A 17,380-nucleotide genomic window follows, 5' to 3' on the forward strand; every position below is an offset into this window, starting at 1 on the left:
TTAAAGTCATTGGCCTGTCTTGTTTTGTTGCTTTAAATGGGGAAAGAGCTTCAGAAGAAAGCAGTGTTCAAGGGAAGCATCTCTGTTTCCTATTTCAACCTTTTCCCACCACAGTGAGAAGTGAATAAAGACAGCAACGTTTTTAAAAAGTTAACTTATATTAAAAATATTCTGTATGCCAACAATTTAATACTACAAAGTATCTCAATACAAAGCAGTTCAAATATTAACTTCTTTAAACTGTTAAACTTTATTATAAATTAAAATTTCTTTACAAAAAAATTGCACATAATATTTGATCACTCTTAGGTTCTGATGCACTGGCATTTGCAATAGTTTCTTTAAATCTTCAAGTTAAACAGTCTCAGCAAGGAGTCCAGAACGTAGAAAGGGCAATAAACAACCCTGCTAGAACATTCAAAGTGCAACTAGCAGACTTGTGGCCATGGCAGTTACACTTTCCTTAAGATGGACTGCTTACGTTTGAAACCCTGAAATGAAGAATCTCAGAGATTTAAAGAGGAGGAACTAGAAGACTGCCTGCTTTTTTTTACTGTAAACACGGCCCTGAAAAACTAAATCCCAAACAAGAATCTCTCAGGCATCAGAGAGTGTCAAGTGGATCAGGAATAGCACAACATAAAGGTGGGGAAAGTAAAAAACGAAACCAAAAACAAAGTAAAATGAAAATAAATGTCAGTCGCTTTGAGGAGCTATACTTACGTACATGATGTTAGAGAATCTGGCAGGGCCCAGAAGCAGGCCAAACAGGAAGTTCATTTATCCATTCCAAGAGTGTCATTCATGTTCATTGCTTCCGGTTTTAAGGATAGGATATTGTAGGGAACTTGATATGATCAGTAATGCTTGTCTGCCTTACCCAGACCTTAGCCAGGGATCAGCCTAATCTTGAAGAATCATTCAAATAATTTTGGCAATTATTATAAGGGCTTAGAACTGACTGCACCCAGTGTTCAGTGATTCTTGCTTTCTGTTTTGTTACTGTTTAAATTTAAGAGCTCATTTAGGCTGACTCCAATCTCTTGGCACTTGGAAACTAGTTTTCTCAGGTTATCAGTTTTACCTCCTTCTGATGCTTCAAACAAGAGTTGCTGTAAAAGACAGGGAAGCATAGAAGTAAGAGACAGCTAGGTTTTGAGCATTTACCACATCAATGGATATGGCACATGCAGAAAATTTATAGGAAAACATCAAGATAAAATAAAAGATAAAAGCATTACATCTTTCCATAGTGATGCACAAAGAGGTAACTTCTGTAAGGCTCTCTGATATAAACGGTGGACCTATAAGATAGACAGACATACTGCCATCAGAAAACACCATGAACAACACCTTCAAAATCCTGTTCACTTCAAGGCAGATTTTACAATATACTATCATTCAAGTCAAAAATGCTTGTCTTGGGCTTTAGAGATTCTAAGTAGAGTTCTTGGAATGTTAACTTCTATCTTTAATCCTTTTAAAGTGAGAGGCCAACAAACGGGGCAGAATAGCTAAAAGGAAAAAAAAAGTGGCCCATCTGGTAATTCAGTAATGGATGGCTTACCTCTTTTTGTCCCTTTAGAACAATCTCAGCAGCAATGGCTCTAAGGGGAAAAAAGGAATATAGAGAAGGGGGAAAAATTTATATATCTTCAAACAAAATGAAACACCACCACTGGCAGAATACTGATTGTGGGAATCTGAGTACAAAACTTCCTGAAAGTAACAGGCTAAACTTCCAAGGAGTGTAACCTATAGTGAAAAGAAAAATTCAACAATTTTTATCAACTTTACAAGAATAAAACAGACCAGTGTTTTTGAACATGAATAAGATTCATGGGAGCGGGGTGAGAAAAAAAAAAAAAAAACAACTCAAAACTAGTGAAAAAAAAAAAAAAAGATCTGGCACTAATATGTTTAAAATAAGGAATAAACCAGACTAGAACAGGGAAAACCCTACAATTTAGAGATGGTTCTAAAGTGTTATACACACTTATTTGTTCGATAATAATACTGTATTGTTAGGCCAGGCGTTGTGGCGCACGCCTTTAATCCCAGCACTCGGGAGGCAGAGGCAGAGGCAGGCGGATCTCTGTGAGTTCGAGGCCAGCCAGTGCCAGGATAGGCTCCAAAGCTACACAGAGAAACCCTGTCTCGAGAGAAAAAAAAAAAAAGAAAAAAAAAAAAAAAAAAAAACAACAACAACAACAAAAAAAACCCCACTGTATTGTTATTTAAATATTCTCATTCATTAAAATGATATTCTTATTACTTTTTTAAGATCATAGCTATTAATAAATCATTTTACTCTCTCTAGGTATTAAACTATAGCAAATGCCCAAATTACTCTATATTAGATCTTCCTCGGGGAGGTGGGAAAGATGCTATTTCAGATTTACCTGTCTGGAGCAACCCTTACAAATAAAAGCATAGCTATAAAAACATGTACATGATTGTTGCATTACATTTTCCAGGTGGCCAGGCATGTTGGGATATTATATGTAAACATCTTGGCTTGGAGTTTCAGAATCTGAACATTGCTTTCTTCCCATTCGTGTTGAAGTAGCCTGTAAAGTACATTCAAGAAGATGAACAAAGTATTCGAAGTCCAGGGCACCCCAAATGCGCTCTTTGACAGAATGTATGACAAGGTACAAAGGTTGGTCAGTTAAATCCAATCAGGGACATTCAGCATATATTTACAGAATGTATAACAACTGCCCCAGGATCAGAATGTGCTAACTGTTCTATGGTTATCTTCAACAACAAAAAGCTCATGTAATCCTGCAGAAGACAAAAGCAACCTCATTACATATTCCTCAACCCCGAGTGTTTTTAAGGCAATGGCTCAATACACTAATGCAATTATTTTTTAATTTTTTTTATTAGTTCAAATTAGGAACAAGCTTGTTTCACATGTCAATCCCTTCTCCCTCTCCCTCCTCTCACCCACACCCCTCCACTAATGCAGTTTTTAAAAATATTTTTCCTTCATAGAGCATACTTAATATTGAATACTTCTGGGACAAAATGGAAATATAATGGCTGTGTTAAATTCTTATTCTTATGGTGGAGGGAGGTAACAAGGATAACCATAGGAAGAGTCCACCAAAACAAAAAGTGTGGTTTACCCACAATTAAATTATCTATGTTCTAAAATGCTTATCATAGTACAAACTAGATACACACAGAAACAAAATATAATCATATTTTCTATTTCACATGCTTATCAAAGGTAATTTTTTTTTCAAATTTCCATCATTGGCTTCTGAAGAATAACACAGTTGGCATGAAATTTAAATATTATCCATAAATATGGATAATTTTCTCACAAATTTAAGCTTTTGGATTATTTTTCAGTTATATTATATATCTCATATGCATCATAGTATGGAGACAAGCGAATATCCAATAAACACTTCAGATGTCTTATAAAAGCAACTTTACGGTAAGATACAACCAATATAGTGGATGTCCATGCATGGACCCGTTAAAGTACTCCATGAAAAATTGCAAGCTGTTTACCCTGACAGAGCACATAAACCACAACTAAGGGCTCAGAAATTCTCTTACTCTAATTGAACGTAGGAAGTCCTAAGTCAGTTCTTAAACAGGGTTTGAGGGCCTAAGTTTAGGAATCTTGATTTTATGTCATCAATCAATGAGATTCCATTACATGCTAAATATTTGAATAATTGACATGGAAATCTCTTCATATTCCTCTACCATGTAAAACAGGTTTATTGCTTGTAATGCATATGCTAATGATAAATGGTATGTTTATAATCTATAGTTCTCTGAAATGACCAGATTTTCATATTGGCTTTTGTAAGAATAACTACATGAGTTAACAATTCTAGATAAAGTAGCATATATCCATGAGGAAAGAGCAGAACTACACAGTTTTAGCAAGTTTCCAGGAATAATTTCAGTATGAAGGGCCTATACAACTGAGCTGAGAACCAAAATTTTTCTTACCTCAGTGCAAGTCGAGAATTAGTTGGCATAATAGAGCAAAACCGTTCCAAGGTTTTGGAATGCTGAGTCTTTGGAACACAGCTCAAATAAAAGAAAATAACCTGTGAAGGTTGAGGGAAGAAAAATGAATATTCAACTAAAAAGCAGAATCTAGTTATTGTATGCATCTTAATGAAAAAAAAAGTCTTTAAGACACAAATGTACAAATTATGTGTTATTAATTATCATTAATTATACTATCCACTTTCTAAGTACAAATTAGAGATTAGGGTCTAAGGAGGAAAACATAGACAAAGCACTGACAGGAAGCCAAAAGTGTGAGTTCTCATGCCTGAATCTCCTTTACTTGCTGTACTGCTGGGCAAATCAAGAGGACTAATTGTAGTTGCCACTTCTTGCTTATGGAATCCCTGTGAGAAAATGTGACTTAATATTCATGCGGTGTTTTTAGTTTTGGGATAAAGACTGGCACAGAAGCACAACACATATTAACTAGTTATCCTAATTAGCCCAGAACCATCCTATGGCGTGGGGTGGGTGAGGATGGAGGTGTCTAAGTCTATTCTGAATTTCGGTAAGTAGGAGCTTCTGGGTACATTTCATTGACTGAAATGAGACCGAAAGAGAATGAAGCATTTTGTGCCATCACCTACATATACCACTGTGAGTGCATCATTAATCAGGTTTTACTATTACTAATGTAAAAAGCACCTTGTTTTCAGCTTTGTTATGCCCTGTAGCTGCATTCGCCTGAAAGAACTTAGCAAGAAGAACAGCTACAATGGATATGCTGGTTCCTACAGGGCCTGACAGGGCACCTTTTCCTAGCCTTGGAAGCATGAAGAATTGATGACAGGAATGACAATGAATGCTATAAAGTGGTTACAGGAAAAGCTCTCAATATAAAATAGTTTTGCCTTGCGGTCACTGTTCAATTTTCTTTGCTATATACAAACATCTAAAGAAAAAAAATTTAATTCTTACCCGATTATGAAATTCATAGTTGGACCAGTAATCAGCACTGCTAAAAGGGATGGGGTACCGGGCAGGGACAGTAACCAAACATCTATTCACTAAGTCAGTAAAAAATTTGAATTCTTGGACTTTGTTTCTGGATCCAGCAGCTCTATTATTGGCAAAGACAAGATAACTGCCAAAAGAAAAACATAGTACTTTAGAATAATTAAGCCAGTAACTCACCAAAAAAAGGCTGATCACTCTTTCCCCAATAGAGGATTATTCTAGAAATCCCATACATAAAAAGAACTAAACTTACTCCATCCAAATCTTCTGCACTATATCAGACCTCATGGCCACCCCCAATGCAGCCTCATATGCTTCTACGGTATCTTTAATACTTGATTGAAGAGGATGGCAAAGACTGTTTAAGAAATGAAGAAAAGCGTGTGTGTTATAGTTTGATTTTGTTAGGTAAAGGAATGACAATGCACACTTTAAACATCACAGACATTATAATTATAGTAGTCTACTTGCTCTTGTCTTTCACTAAATAACCAGCCTTGGCATCTCTTTTAAATTTGCTTCAGTGACATTTTTTTAAACATCAGCTATAGGCTGGGCGTTGGTGGCACACGCCTTTAATCCCAGCACTCGGGAGGCAGAGGCAGAGGCAGGTGGATTTCTGTGAGTTTGAGACCAGCCTGGTCTAAAAGAGCTTGTTCCAGGACAGCCTCCAAAGCCACAGAGAAACCCTGCCTTGAAACTCCCCCCACCCAAAAAAAAACAGCTATAAGTACAAGATAGGCTTAACATATAATGTTCGTCTCCACAGTGGGTAATGTCTCACCAATAAATCAGCCACAAATAAGGGACTTGGTTGTTAGATACGTCATCATCAAAATTCCCTTTACATAAACAGGCTGGAATGTCAAGTGGTCCTGGGATATTTAAGAGATAGCTGAAAGAAGAAAATCACAACATTGTATGAAATCATGCCTAGGAACACACGGATTAAATTTTAATCACTGATAATCTTCAATTTCAACTTAACTGAAATATTTCTACAAAATAATAAACTTTTCTAAAAATCACTCAAAATTGTACTTTTCTACCAATATGAACTAACTTCTCCCAAAGAAACTTGCAACTTTATCCTCCCAAATAAATTGCTAATTCTATTAAACAAATCATCTGATGGGGGAAAAGTGCTTACAAAACCCGCTATCTGCATCTTACACACACACACACACACACACACACACACACACACACACACACACAATAAATAAAGCTTAACTTAGACATACTAACAAATAAAATATTGCCTATAAGCACTTATCAAAAAGAGAGTCATTATCAAACAAAGTAAAGAAATGCTCTGGATTATATCACCCCTTTCAAAAAAAGAAAAACAATATTAAAGGTTCTTAGAAATTAAAATAAGACGTCTATTTGACTTTCACTATTTCAGCTTTCCTTCTGATGCATCCAAATCTCTTTATATTTAATACCAGGGTCTCAGATTCATCCATCTTGAAATGGCAATCCATTATAATCATTTACATTACATTTTAAAAGGACTACAAGAGGAAAAGTTTCAAAAGACTAGCTCAGCTTGTAGGAAGGCAGCATCTGGAAGTTGGGTTATCATCCCACATTATCACGGCCTGAGTTATCCACTAGATTTCTAGGGATTTTAGAATCCTCCATTGACTTCAAATATAAAATACATACAATTGTATAATCTCTAGGGCAACTTTCTCAAAGTGAATGAAAACACCAACTTTCTAAATTTGTTTGAAACAAATGAAATAGTTCTTACTGCTTGTCATCTTTATACTAAATGTCACAAAGAAAAAGTTGATCAAATTTACTTCCAGGTAAAAATTACAGTGACACATATTTTACTTTATAATTTCTGCCCATGCAATTACATCTTGAAGCTGGGTGGTAGTGCATGCCTTTAATCCCAGCACTCAGGAGGAAGAGAAAGAGTTCCCGAGGCCATCCTGGTCTACACAGAGCATTCCAGGACAGCCAGGGATACAGAGAAACCCTGTCTCAAAAAAACAAATAAAAAGAGGGGGAGAGTGGGGGAATTATTTCTTGAATATATTATGAACACTGATTTCTACTAATTAATTGATTATAAGCTTAAAATTATATATAAACATAAGGTATGTATACATAAATATAGCAATGCCAAACAACACTTCATTTATTAGCATTCTCCTGATGTCTGACTCAGAAGACTTTTTGTCTTCTCACTATATAGCCCAGGCTGCTCAAACTCACATCGTCTACCTCAGGCTCCCAAGGGCTGGGATCACAGTTGTGTGCTACCATGCCAAGTTAGAGGCTTCTTAAATTAATACTTGTGCAGACAAAAACTTTTAACAAGTACAGGTGTCTTTTCCTAATTCTTGGTGATAAATGATTATTTCATAAAAGAATTTAATAAAGCAGGATGTCTCAGTAAAAACACAATGAGATGATGTTCGAGTTTGCTCTGCTACTGTCTTTATTCTGCTCAGTTAAGCTTGCCTCAGGAAGATCTAAAGACTTTTGATTAGTTCGTTAGGAAGGCAAAATCTGGCATCATCTCTTACGCTAAACCAATTACCTCCATGCCCAAGGGAAAATCAGAACGAGTCTGTAAAGGGCTTTGTTTGGCCTTGAGTTACTCGTTTGCCAAAGATTGAAAACAAACCAATTTAATTTCAAAGAAAAAAAAAAAAAAACAAAACTGGGTATGGAAGAGAGGAACAACTTTCAGTTCCGTATATTTTTCTTTTGTTGATTCATACTTAAAACTGTTTTGGTTCTAACTGTATTTTAAAATATTAGTGTGGTATAGCAGGTAACTTAGAATTAAGAGAGTTTTGTTTTTAATTCAGTGTTAACCAGCAAATACCCATTTTTTTCAAGTACCAGTAAGATCTCAGGATACAAGTTACTACAGTATTAAGCACGACAGTTAGCAACAATTAACAAGCTAAATGGAGAAGTTACAATAAGCCTTCTATTGTATGACAAGAGCATTTGACATCTTGCCTTCATTTTTATTATTCTGTTTATCTAACCCTCCTAACAGTTCTGCAGGCAGGTATTCAAGTGCTAAACAAAGTCTGAAATGCAATCAGTCAACAAGAAAAAAAACATCTTTTTTCACTGACATATTCTCTCTCACTCAACAAATCAAAATTTGCACAACTTACCGAAATAAATCTACATTACTGTACTTTTCAAACCCAGGTTTAAAGAAGGATGCAATAAACTGCCGCAAAAATGGAAGAAGATTATCGCCTTGATTCTATTTTAAAAAAATAAAAAGAGTGACATATAAGGCTTATAATAATTGGGAAGAATGTTTGAAAGTCATGTTATAAAATCATGATGACATTATATTTCTTGGGCAGATGAGAACAAAATGAGTAAGTTTAGGACACAACCTCACTTCTTGTGATGATTGGTTCTGTCAACTTGACACAACCTAACTGCCTTGGGAAGAGTCTCAGAGGAAGTGAACTGTCTAGATCAGCTGGCCTGTGGGGATCGTCCACTGCAGAGGGCACTATTCCCAAGGCAGAGGGTCCTCAACTATGTAAATGTGGACAGCACGTGAACACTAACAAGCACACAGGCACCCACCCCTCTCTGTTCCTGACTGTGAACATATGATTTGCTGCTTCACACTCCTGAGGCTGAAATAATAGACAGTGACCTGGAAATATGAACTAAAATAAATCTAGACTTCCCCTAAGCTGCTTTTGTCAGGGTTGCTTTTTGTTTGTTTAATCACAAAAACAGAAATGAATCTGAAACACCTCTGAATTAAAATCAACTAACCATTAAACAATGTATCTAATAATACCACAGGCTACAATTCATCCACTAAGAGCTTAGGCTATCACATTTGCCATGGATAGGTTGGATGTAAACACAAGTAACAGTTTGTACTCTTGAGGAGTTCATAGAAGCAAAGCCCTGTAGCAAATGCAATGGTAAAACTGAAGCAAAACCAAGAAAGTCTAGCTTAACCTACAGAGGGCAGAAGGACCAAGAAAGCCATAATTCCAGAAGTCATTAGCAAAGGAATACAAAATATTTAAGAACCATGAGTTGTTTTTACCTGCAGGATGAAAAATTTGCACAGATGATAAAAAACTTCCGCATTCTGACAATTATTTTCAAATGCAGTAAGCCATACCATTCGGGCTTTGTCATACTGATCTGTTTTCAAATACAAAGCAGCAAGGGTTTCCAGTAACTGGCAGTTTGCAGGACATGATTCTAATAAGCTTTTGCACAGCTCTACTGCTGCCTCATACCTTAAGAAAAGAAAGATGGTTGAACACACTTGTTCAAAAACTGATCTTTAGCAGAGTTGTTGGTTAATGAAGCCTTACCTCTCGAGGAGCTGGTGCAGAGCAATCATGTTTGTGTACAGTGGAAGGCAGACTTCTATTCTTTCCCCACTGCTAAGGCTCTCATCTGTACAAGCTTTCACGGCATCTACGACAAAACATCACATGAATCAAACATACAATCCATTGTCTGACCATGTTATAACAACTCTAAAAGACAAGAAGGGAAACCCTCGCCTTTACTTGCCCACCATCCTTTCCACCTTCACTTAACCCTGACATTTGCCCAAATGAGGTATTTCAGTTATTACCCAACTCCTTAAACTTGTATCTATGTATACAAGTAAGAGTGAGCTGTACCATTCAAAAGCCCACAATAAGCGATTTTTTACTTAAATTAGTGTTGGCAATTATCTTAAATTCCTTTAAAATCATTCTAAAAATAGAACCACAAAAATTATCTTTTAATCTTTCTCTGAGCACTTTTAAGGAGTCTTCCTTTGCTGTTTCACAGCCACTTCAATGTCTTCCCTAAACTAGACCTGCTCCTTACTTTTTAGAAGATGTATTTTTCAACTGAAAACATAAGATCAGTTCTTCAGTTATTGTGTGTTATTGTGCTATATTCTGCATAAGACAAGTTTGTACCACAGCACTCGGGTGGAGGTATTAGGATCTTCAGTCTCTCCTCCCATCAAGTGTGTCCTGGGATGGGCCACCATCAGTCTTGGCCCCAAGTGCCTTTATTCAGAGCCATCTCACTGGCCCTGTTAACTTTTCTGGTTTATTTTCCAGTATGTAGTAAAATTTCAACCATTCTCCCCTTAAAGAATCTCTTCTCAGTCAAGTCTATAACACTTTACAAGTTCTTAAAATTCCACTAAGCGAGCTTAATCTTTTCATTGTCTAGCAGAATTCTTTTGTAAGGACTCCTTCAAATTCCTCTTTAAATCCACAACACAAACTCATGATTAGCTTGCTTTTCACTTTCCTAGCTCCTCTAACAGGAATGGCCTTTTCTTTCCATTCTGTACTGGCTACTCAACAATGGTTTACTAAGCACATAGTAAATTATAGGAATTCATCCAAAGTGTTCAGCAAATACAGAGGCACAAGTACAGACCTAGTCTTTGAAAAAATCCCCTTGGGCACATCACAGTCCTGCTCCAAAGATCAGTTCCAAATCTCAGACATCTGCCTTGAACATGCAAGCCTAGAGTAATCTTTCCTCGTTGAGTTCAGGACTTGTACCAGATAATTCTATAAATACCAGATCCTTTTTTCTGTAGCATACAACTTACACTACATACTAATACATTGTGTGTGTGTGTGTGTGTGTGTGTGTGTATATACATGCATACATACATGCACATATATGTATATTGGTCTTATATACTTTTTTTGTCAAATGCATAGATCTGACAGAGATTATATTTGTTTTATATTTATTTTAGGGGGAAACAGGTTTTAAACTTTATTATGTGTTCAATGGCAGATATGTTTACAATATCATAGTCATAAAATTCATTGATGGAGGAAAGATTAACTAGATGAAAAACATAACATATCCTTTAAGCTTCCACCTTAAAGGGCTGCCATAACAAAAATAAACAAGAAAGCCTACTTCTCCACTTCAATCAATTCCTCTATCCTAATTATATTATCAGAAAGTATGTGTGCATTCAGATGCACATGTATTTATTAACAACACATTTATCTAATATCCTTTGCCATAATTAAATAAATCATAATGTAACTTTTCACTTTCATAGATGTAATGACCATCTTAAATAATTTAGTAATATTAAAAATAATTAGGTAATAAACTGCAGTTTCGCTGGGCGTTGGTGGCACATGCCTTTAATCTCAGCACTCAGGAGGCAGAGGCAGACGGATCTCTGTGAGTTCGAGGCCAGCCTGGTCTACAAGAGCTAGTTCCAGGACAGCCTCCAAAGCCACAGAGAAACCCTGTCTCGAAAAACCAAAAAAAAAAAAAAAAAAAAAAAACTGCAGTTTCCTATTTTACAAAGAATCACAAGAATAAAGAACTGATGTGCTAAATGTTGGCTTTGTAACTTGTAATGGTTTATGTTATAAACTATAAATATCACTTACCTTCAAATACTGCTAATAATAAGTCAGGATTAGTCTTTACGTCTTGAACCGATTGCCATGGCATTACAAAGGGCTCTGTGTTAACAATTCTTGAAGGATTAGCATTGGATGGATCATAAAGTTTTGAAGGGAGACTATTAAATTCAATAAGATGTATGTAGGCCAGCCACGCCAGACAGCGATCATCTGTCTTAAGGTACTCAGCTACTATTGCATCATTAGCCAATTTTAATGCATTCTAGGGAAAACAAAAATAATTTGAAAGTACTTTAAAAAATACATTCCTATCCATAATAAGATTCAATTTTAAAGAATGAAACTGTTTAAATGATTCATAAATGCATAAGTGAAAAAAAAAAGTTTTTTTTTTTTTTTTTTTTTTTTTGGTTTTTCGACACAGGGTTTCCCTGTAGCCCTGGCTATCCTGGAACTCACTATGTAGACCAGACTGGCCTCGAATTCACAGAGATATGACTGCCTCTGCCTCTTGAGTGTTGGGCATGTGTCACCAGTGCCCAGCTTTTAAGTGAAAATTTTATAGACACCAAATTTTTAAATGACAAATCTTGAGATAAGCACAGATTTTACTATCTTAAAGTTTATGATATACCAATAAGATGAAAACTATTAAGTTTATTTGCACTTAAAATCTGGTAAGTTAAAAACAAAAACAAACACAAACAAAAACAACAAAAACCATGAAAACATACACACACCCTCACCCTGCATTAATATAGGTGATTTTCATTATAGACTGATCTTTTTAGATTGTATTTTCAGGTTTAGCTGGTGAGCACCTATAACAAGTCTTCTCCTATTTCTTTGTAAGAGCTCTGTGCCAACAAACAGAAGTAGAATGTCACCACAACTTACGTGTAAGTGACAAAACAGAAGTTCAAATCCAAAGCCTGTGCTAAACAACCCAACAGTGCTACTCATGTCTTAGACCAATACACATGCTCTCCAAAATGAAGTTAAGTACTATAATAAATGTTTACCTGTAAAATCGCAAGTGCACTTTGGCATCTCCCGGTGAATATGTGCAGCTGAACTCTAAACAAAAGAGCCTCTAAAAGCTGAAAGGACAAAATATCTGATAGTTCCTGCTTGGCTGCTCCCATCAGAAACTGCACCATCCTCTCACAGACATAATCCTTCTCTTCAAAGGTGCTTTCTAGGTGTAGAAACTGAAAGAATTTCAGATAATTTATTTTGCTTTATAGGAAAAACTTCTTTCAAATTATGAAAAGATTATTCTTAAGAATGTACAAACCCACTTTCCAGTTTAATATCTCAATCTGCCCTTCTGTCACAAAGCCATGTGAACTAAAACAATTTAATGTACTCTCCAGATCATCACTGAGAGCAATTCACTTCCTTTCTCTGAATAAATATACAGTAAGCAAGACCATGATAGATATACAAGCTTACGTTTGTGATTATACCAAGCTGTATTGGTTACGTATGTGACTATTTAAAATTTGAAGAATAGCATCTGTGGGCTGGAGAAATAGCTCAGCAGTTAAGAGCTGCTCCAGAAGTGGCTCACAATGGTCTGTAATCTAGTCCCAGGGGCTTCCACACCCTCTGGCACCAATCACTACACACACAAGTGGTGCACAGACATATGCAGGCAAAACACCCATACACATGAAATAAAAAAATTAAAAACAGCATTTGTATTAGAAATGTATGACATACTTAAGAGCAAACAAATTTAAGGAAAAATGTACATCTTTTGAATATTCTTTCCATAGAAAGTCTTGTGATAATCAACAGCATCAACTTCAATACATGCTTCCAAAATTCAGAAAAATAAAGCCTTTGCTATTCAAGTCTCTTCAGCATCTCAGCTCAAAAAGGACAAGTTATAGTAATCAATCCATTTATTAAGAGGTATTATGCTGTCCAAACTATGTTCAGAAAGTAAATGAAAAATCTGAGTCATGTTGGCACAGAGGTGCCATAAAGCTGAGGATGGAGGATTATTTTAACCCAGGAGTTTTCATCAGCCTAACCAATAGGGGAAATTGTCATTTCAAAGGAAAAAAACAAAGTAATGTTAATGATCTGTTTCCAGAACTGGACTGTAACTCAGTGGTGATGTGGACTTTTAAGTCTCAGCTGGTTTAGGAACAACAACAAAAGACATCTGATAACACATTCATCTAAAAACACATCTGAAATTAATGGTTCCTGAGGTCAGTGGGCAGAAGTCATTCCTGAGTTCAGATATTGACAGACATGAATCCTTTTCACAAATGGATCAACACCATTTTAAGTTTGGATAAGGAAAATTATTCTCTCAAAGAAAGGTTATTACTAGCAGAAATTATAGGTACGACTTTATAAACAGTGAAGAAAAATTTTTTAAAATCCCAATAACCATAATTTTACACAACAGAAGTAATTTAAAAGATTTTTAATTTTTCATATTTTGTGAAACCCCCTTTTAAATTTGTCCAAATGAAAACTGTGTGACAATTTGTCTAATAGTTTTATTTTTTATTTTATTTTATTTTATTTTTTTGGTTTTTTGAGACAGGGTTTCTCTGTGTAGCTTTGGAGCCTATCCTGGCACTCGCTGTGGAGACCAGGCTGGCCTCGAACTCACAGAGATCTGCCTGCCTCTGCCTCCTGAGTGCTGGAATTAAAGGCGTGCGCCACCAACGTCTGCCATTAATATTTTTTCTTTAACCAATAAATTTAACAATGTTTTTTCTAAATATTCCTCATTTTTAGTAAAAAAATCTATCCCTACAGAAGTGACTGGTAGGGAACCTGAGAATCTGGTAGGTCAATCTACATACTGATAAAGTATTATCTATTAAGCTTCATACCAATAATTAAGATGCTCCAAGGAATTATGAGCACAGCACACATCTCAACCATATGACTGCTATCTTTTCTACTTACAGTCCAAAAGCTTTGGTAGTCAGGAGCATATTCAATAGCTGTTTCACACATTTCCTGCACCTCCTCCTTGGTCCCTCTTTTTGAGAACAATCTGAGGTAATGGCACCAAATTTCTGGATTGTCTTTATTGTTTTCCAGTGCTCGAGCCAGTACATTCAAAGCAGAATCCAAAGATTCTGAACACAGTCTGTATGTTTAAAAGGAAGGGCAAAGTGTTCCATTATAAGACGCCAGAGCAGCTAAGGCTGAAGGCCAGTATAACAGCACATGCCTAGCAGGCACATGGCACAGGTACAATCACCAGCAGTGCAGAAACTAAGGAAAACATATTGCAACATTTAACATCTAAGTAGGGCTAATCAAATGAGCAAACTAAAACTCTACTTTCTATTAGAACCTACATGAAGCCAGGATCACAATGATAAAAATAAATTGAGATTTTAAATCATGTCTGTCAAAGCCCAAAGGTCCTGATCTCCCATAGACTAAATAATTTCTGTTTAAGTGGATATTCAGTAAGCATTTACCACAGTAAGCATTACAGATAAAAACATAGTATAATAAAAGCACTAAGATTAACAACTTCAAATGTGATCTACATACATATTCAGCAATACCTTTTATGATTTATACTGTTTTAAAACAGGAAAAGTTAAACAACTCTTTTTAGAGGGCAGCTACTGCCAGCACAAAATATCAAAGCTTTCAACATAATAGTTCTTTTCAGCTCCAGGGCTTGCTATCTCCTAAAGAAGATAATTCTCTCATGATCCTATTCATACAGTAATGTACAGTTCTTTTGTCCTTTACTCAATAAAGGAGCCCAACAAGAAAGCACTGTAACTTACCCCATTCTCATAGAAACCACACACAGGCAACTTCAATAAGACCATGTTCAGTATGTGTATTATAAGCCACTGCCTTATTTAACAGGTTTTATATACTAAGTTTTAAGATAAATCTTTCCCAATAGACTACTTAAAAAAAAACATTATACTTTCAAATTGCATTGTAAAGATTATTCCTGGCTTGCTCTCTACTATTAAAAAGCAGGAATAAAATCTGTAACAGAAACTACTAGCTGTGGAATATATTATTTGTAACTTGCACATAACCATGCACAGAAAAAAGGACCAATTCCATCAGAATTCCAAGGTGGTTAAATAAACTTCAATCTCCACTGCAAATTAACCTAAAATTTAATCTGTCCTATTCTCATAATTTTACAAACAAATTTTCCCCCCTTTTTTGGTTTTTAAGGTCATTATTGGCTGGCCTGGAACTCATTATGTAGACTAGGATTAAAGATCCATGAGGAGCCAACTTCAGTATTAGCCACTGAGCCATGAACACAAAATGAAGCTCTATTCTTAAACTTTTCTACTAGGTTTAGAGCAATAGCAGAATACATTTGGCTTTGTCAAAAAACAAAACAAAGATTCAAAGCCAGGAATGATGGAATCTACCTATAATTTCAGTACTTGGGAAGTAAAAAGAGGAAAGCAGTAGTTCAAGGTCATCCTCAACTACACAGCAAGTTCTAGGTCAATCAAGGTTACAAGAGACTCTTGTTTCAAAAACTATAATACTGAGCAGTGGGGCTCACACATGCAGTGACAGCACTTGGGAGATTGAAGCAGGGCTTCCTGGGCCATTAATGGAGTTTCAGACCAGCCTCGGTCAGAATGAGACCCTGTCTCAAGACAAGAGACTCCACTGATAGATAGTAAGAAGGAAACCTGATGACCATAGGTGAAATAAAATTAAAAGTAAAGGTATAAATATTTCAAAACAATATGAAGCTGACATACCCCTCATTTTGATTCAAGCACTTGTATGCCAGTTTGAGCCAAAGTTGTACATGAGAAGGATTTTCAAGTACACTTGCTTCTAAATTAGCAATGTCATCAGTTTCACTGGTAAAATATCTAACATCATCTGGAGTGACAACAGTATCCAAAGCTGGAACATTTATTTGGTTCTCTGGTCGGAAGGCTGTAAAAACAAGCACCATTAGCTTTATAACAATGGGACACACACACACACACACACACACACACACACACACACACACTTGCATGAGCACGCACGCCTTGTTCTCATTGTTAAAAATTCTAGTGACAGGTAGTTAGAAAATAACGATTCAAACCTCGACACTTCTAAAAGTAAAATTGGTGCTATTTCAAGCTTCAGGAAAATAAGAATAAATAGAACCTTAGCTTATAAACTAAAGTATGGTCTGCTGATAAATTATATTAAGCATATTAATTATGTTAAGGGTAAGTGATATCAACAATTGTGAATTATAGTTTAAGAACTAAATTAAACTTAAAATATAGCCATGATGGGGCACACCTATAAACCCAGCATTCTAGAGGTGGAGGCAAGAGGATCAGGAGTTCAAAGTCAGTCTTGGCTACAAGAGACCTTGCCCTGTTTATGTTTGAGGTGTACTCTAACTTAAAAGTTGCAAAGTAGGGCTGGAGAGAGAGCTCAGAGGCTAAAAGCACTGGCTGTTTTTCCAGAGGTCCTGAGTTCAATTCCCAGCAACCACATGGTGGCTCACAACCATCTACAATGAGATCTGGTGCCCTTTCCTGGTGTGCAGGCAGGCAGAACACTGTATACATAGTAAATAAATCTTTAAAAAAAAAAAAGTTGCAAAGTATTTCTTTTACAGCTCAACTATAGAATCACACATTACAAAATCACAAATAACACATGAGTGTACCTGGACTTCATTATTAATCCACAAATTGTGCAAACTAGAAATAAGAATGCAAGACGTACTCAACAGTGAGTTTCTTTACTGGTCTCACACACACACACACACACATACACACACACACACACACACACACACACACACACACACACACACACACACACACACAAACTTACTGCATTCAGACTCCAAGATAAAGCAAAAAAGAACATGTGCTTTCAAGACTCTGGCAAGGCAGTGGTTTTCAAATGAAGCTATGCTCACCCCACAAAAGTACGTTTGCGAATATATGAAGTAGCTTATTTATCAGTGTTTC

General features: G+C 36.0%; 1 protein-coding gene across 1 annotated transcript in view; it reads right to left on the minus strand.

The window, feature by feature from the left end:
- Positions 1-226: 226 nt before the first annotated feature.
- The window catches only part of Zfc3h1 (zinc finger C3H1-type containing), a 53,093-nt gene continuing 35,939 nt past the window's right edge, over positions 227-17,380 (minus strand). Inside the window, exons 21-35 of the mRNA XM_027392381.2 lie at positions 16,151-16,334; positions 14,340-14,526; positions 12,422-12,610; positions 11,424-11,661; positions 9,351-9,456; positions 9,074-9,272; positions 8,160-8,254; positions 5,789-5,899; positions 5,258-5,362; positions 4,966-5,131; positions 3,982-4,082; positions 2,469-2,570; positions 1,568-1,607; positions 1,242-1,304; positions 227-1,112 (exon numbers count right to left, since the gene is read on the minus strand). Of these exons, the coding sequence (XP_027248182.1) occupies positions 975-1,112; positions 1,242-1,304; positions 1,568-1,607; positions 2,469-2,570; positions 3,982-4,082; positions 4,966-5,131; positions 5,258-5,362; positions 5,789-5,899; positions 8,160-8,254; positions 9,074-9,272; positions 9,351-9,456; positions 11,424-11,661; positions 12,422-12,610; positions 14,340-14,526; positions 16,151-16,334 (2,024 nt within the window). The 3' untranslated portion in view covers positions 227-974. The remainder of the gene's footprint in view (positions 1,113-1,241; positions 1,305-1,567; positions 1,608-2,468; positions 2,571-3,981; positions 4,083-4,965; positions 5,132-5,257; positions 5,363-5,788; positions 5,900-8,159; positions 8,255-9,073; positions 9,273-9,350; positions 9,457-11,423; positions 11,662-12,421; positions 12,611-14,339; positions 14,527-16,150; positions 16,335-17,380) is intronic.

Source organism: Cricetulus griseus (assembly GCF_003668045.3).
Source record: "Cricetulus griseus strain 17A/GY chromosome 1 unlocalized genomic scaffold, alternate assembly CriGri-PICRH-1.0 chr1_0, whole genome shotgun sequence".
In the NCBI taxonomy this organism is placed as follows: Eukaryota; Metazoa; Chordata; class Mammalia; order Rodentia; family Cricetidae; genus Cricetulus; species Cricetulus griseus.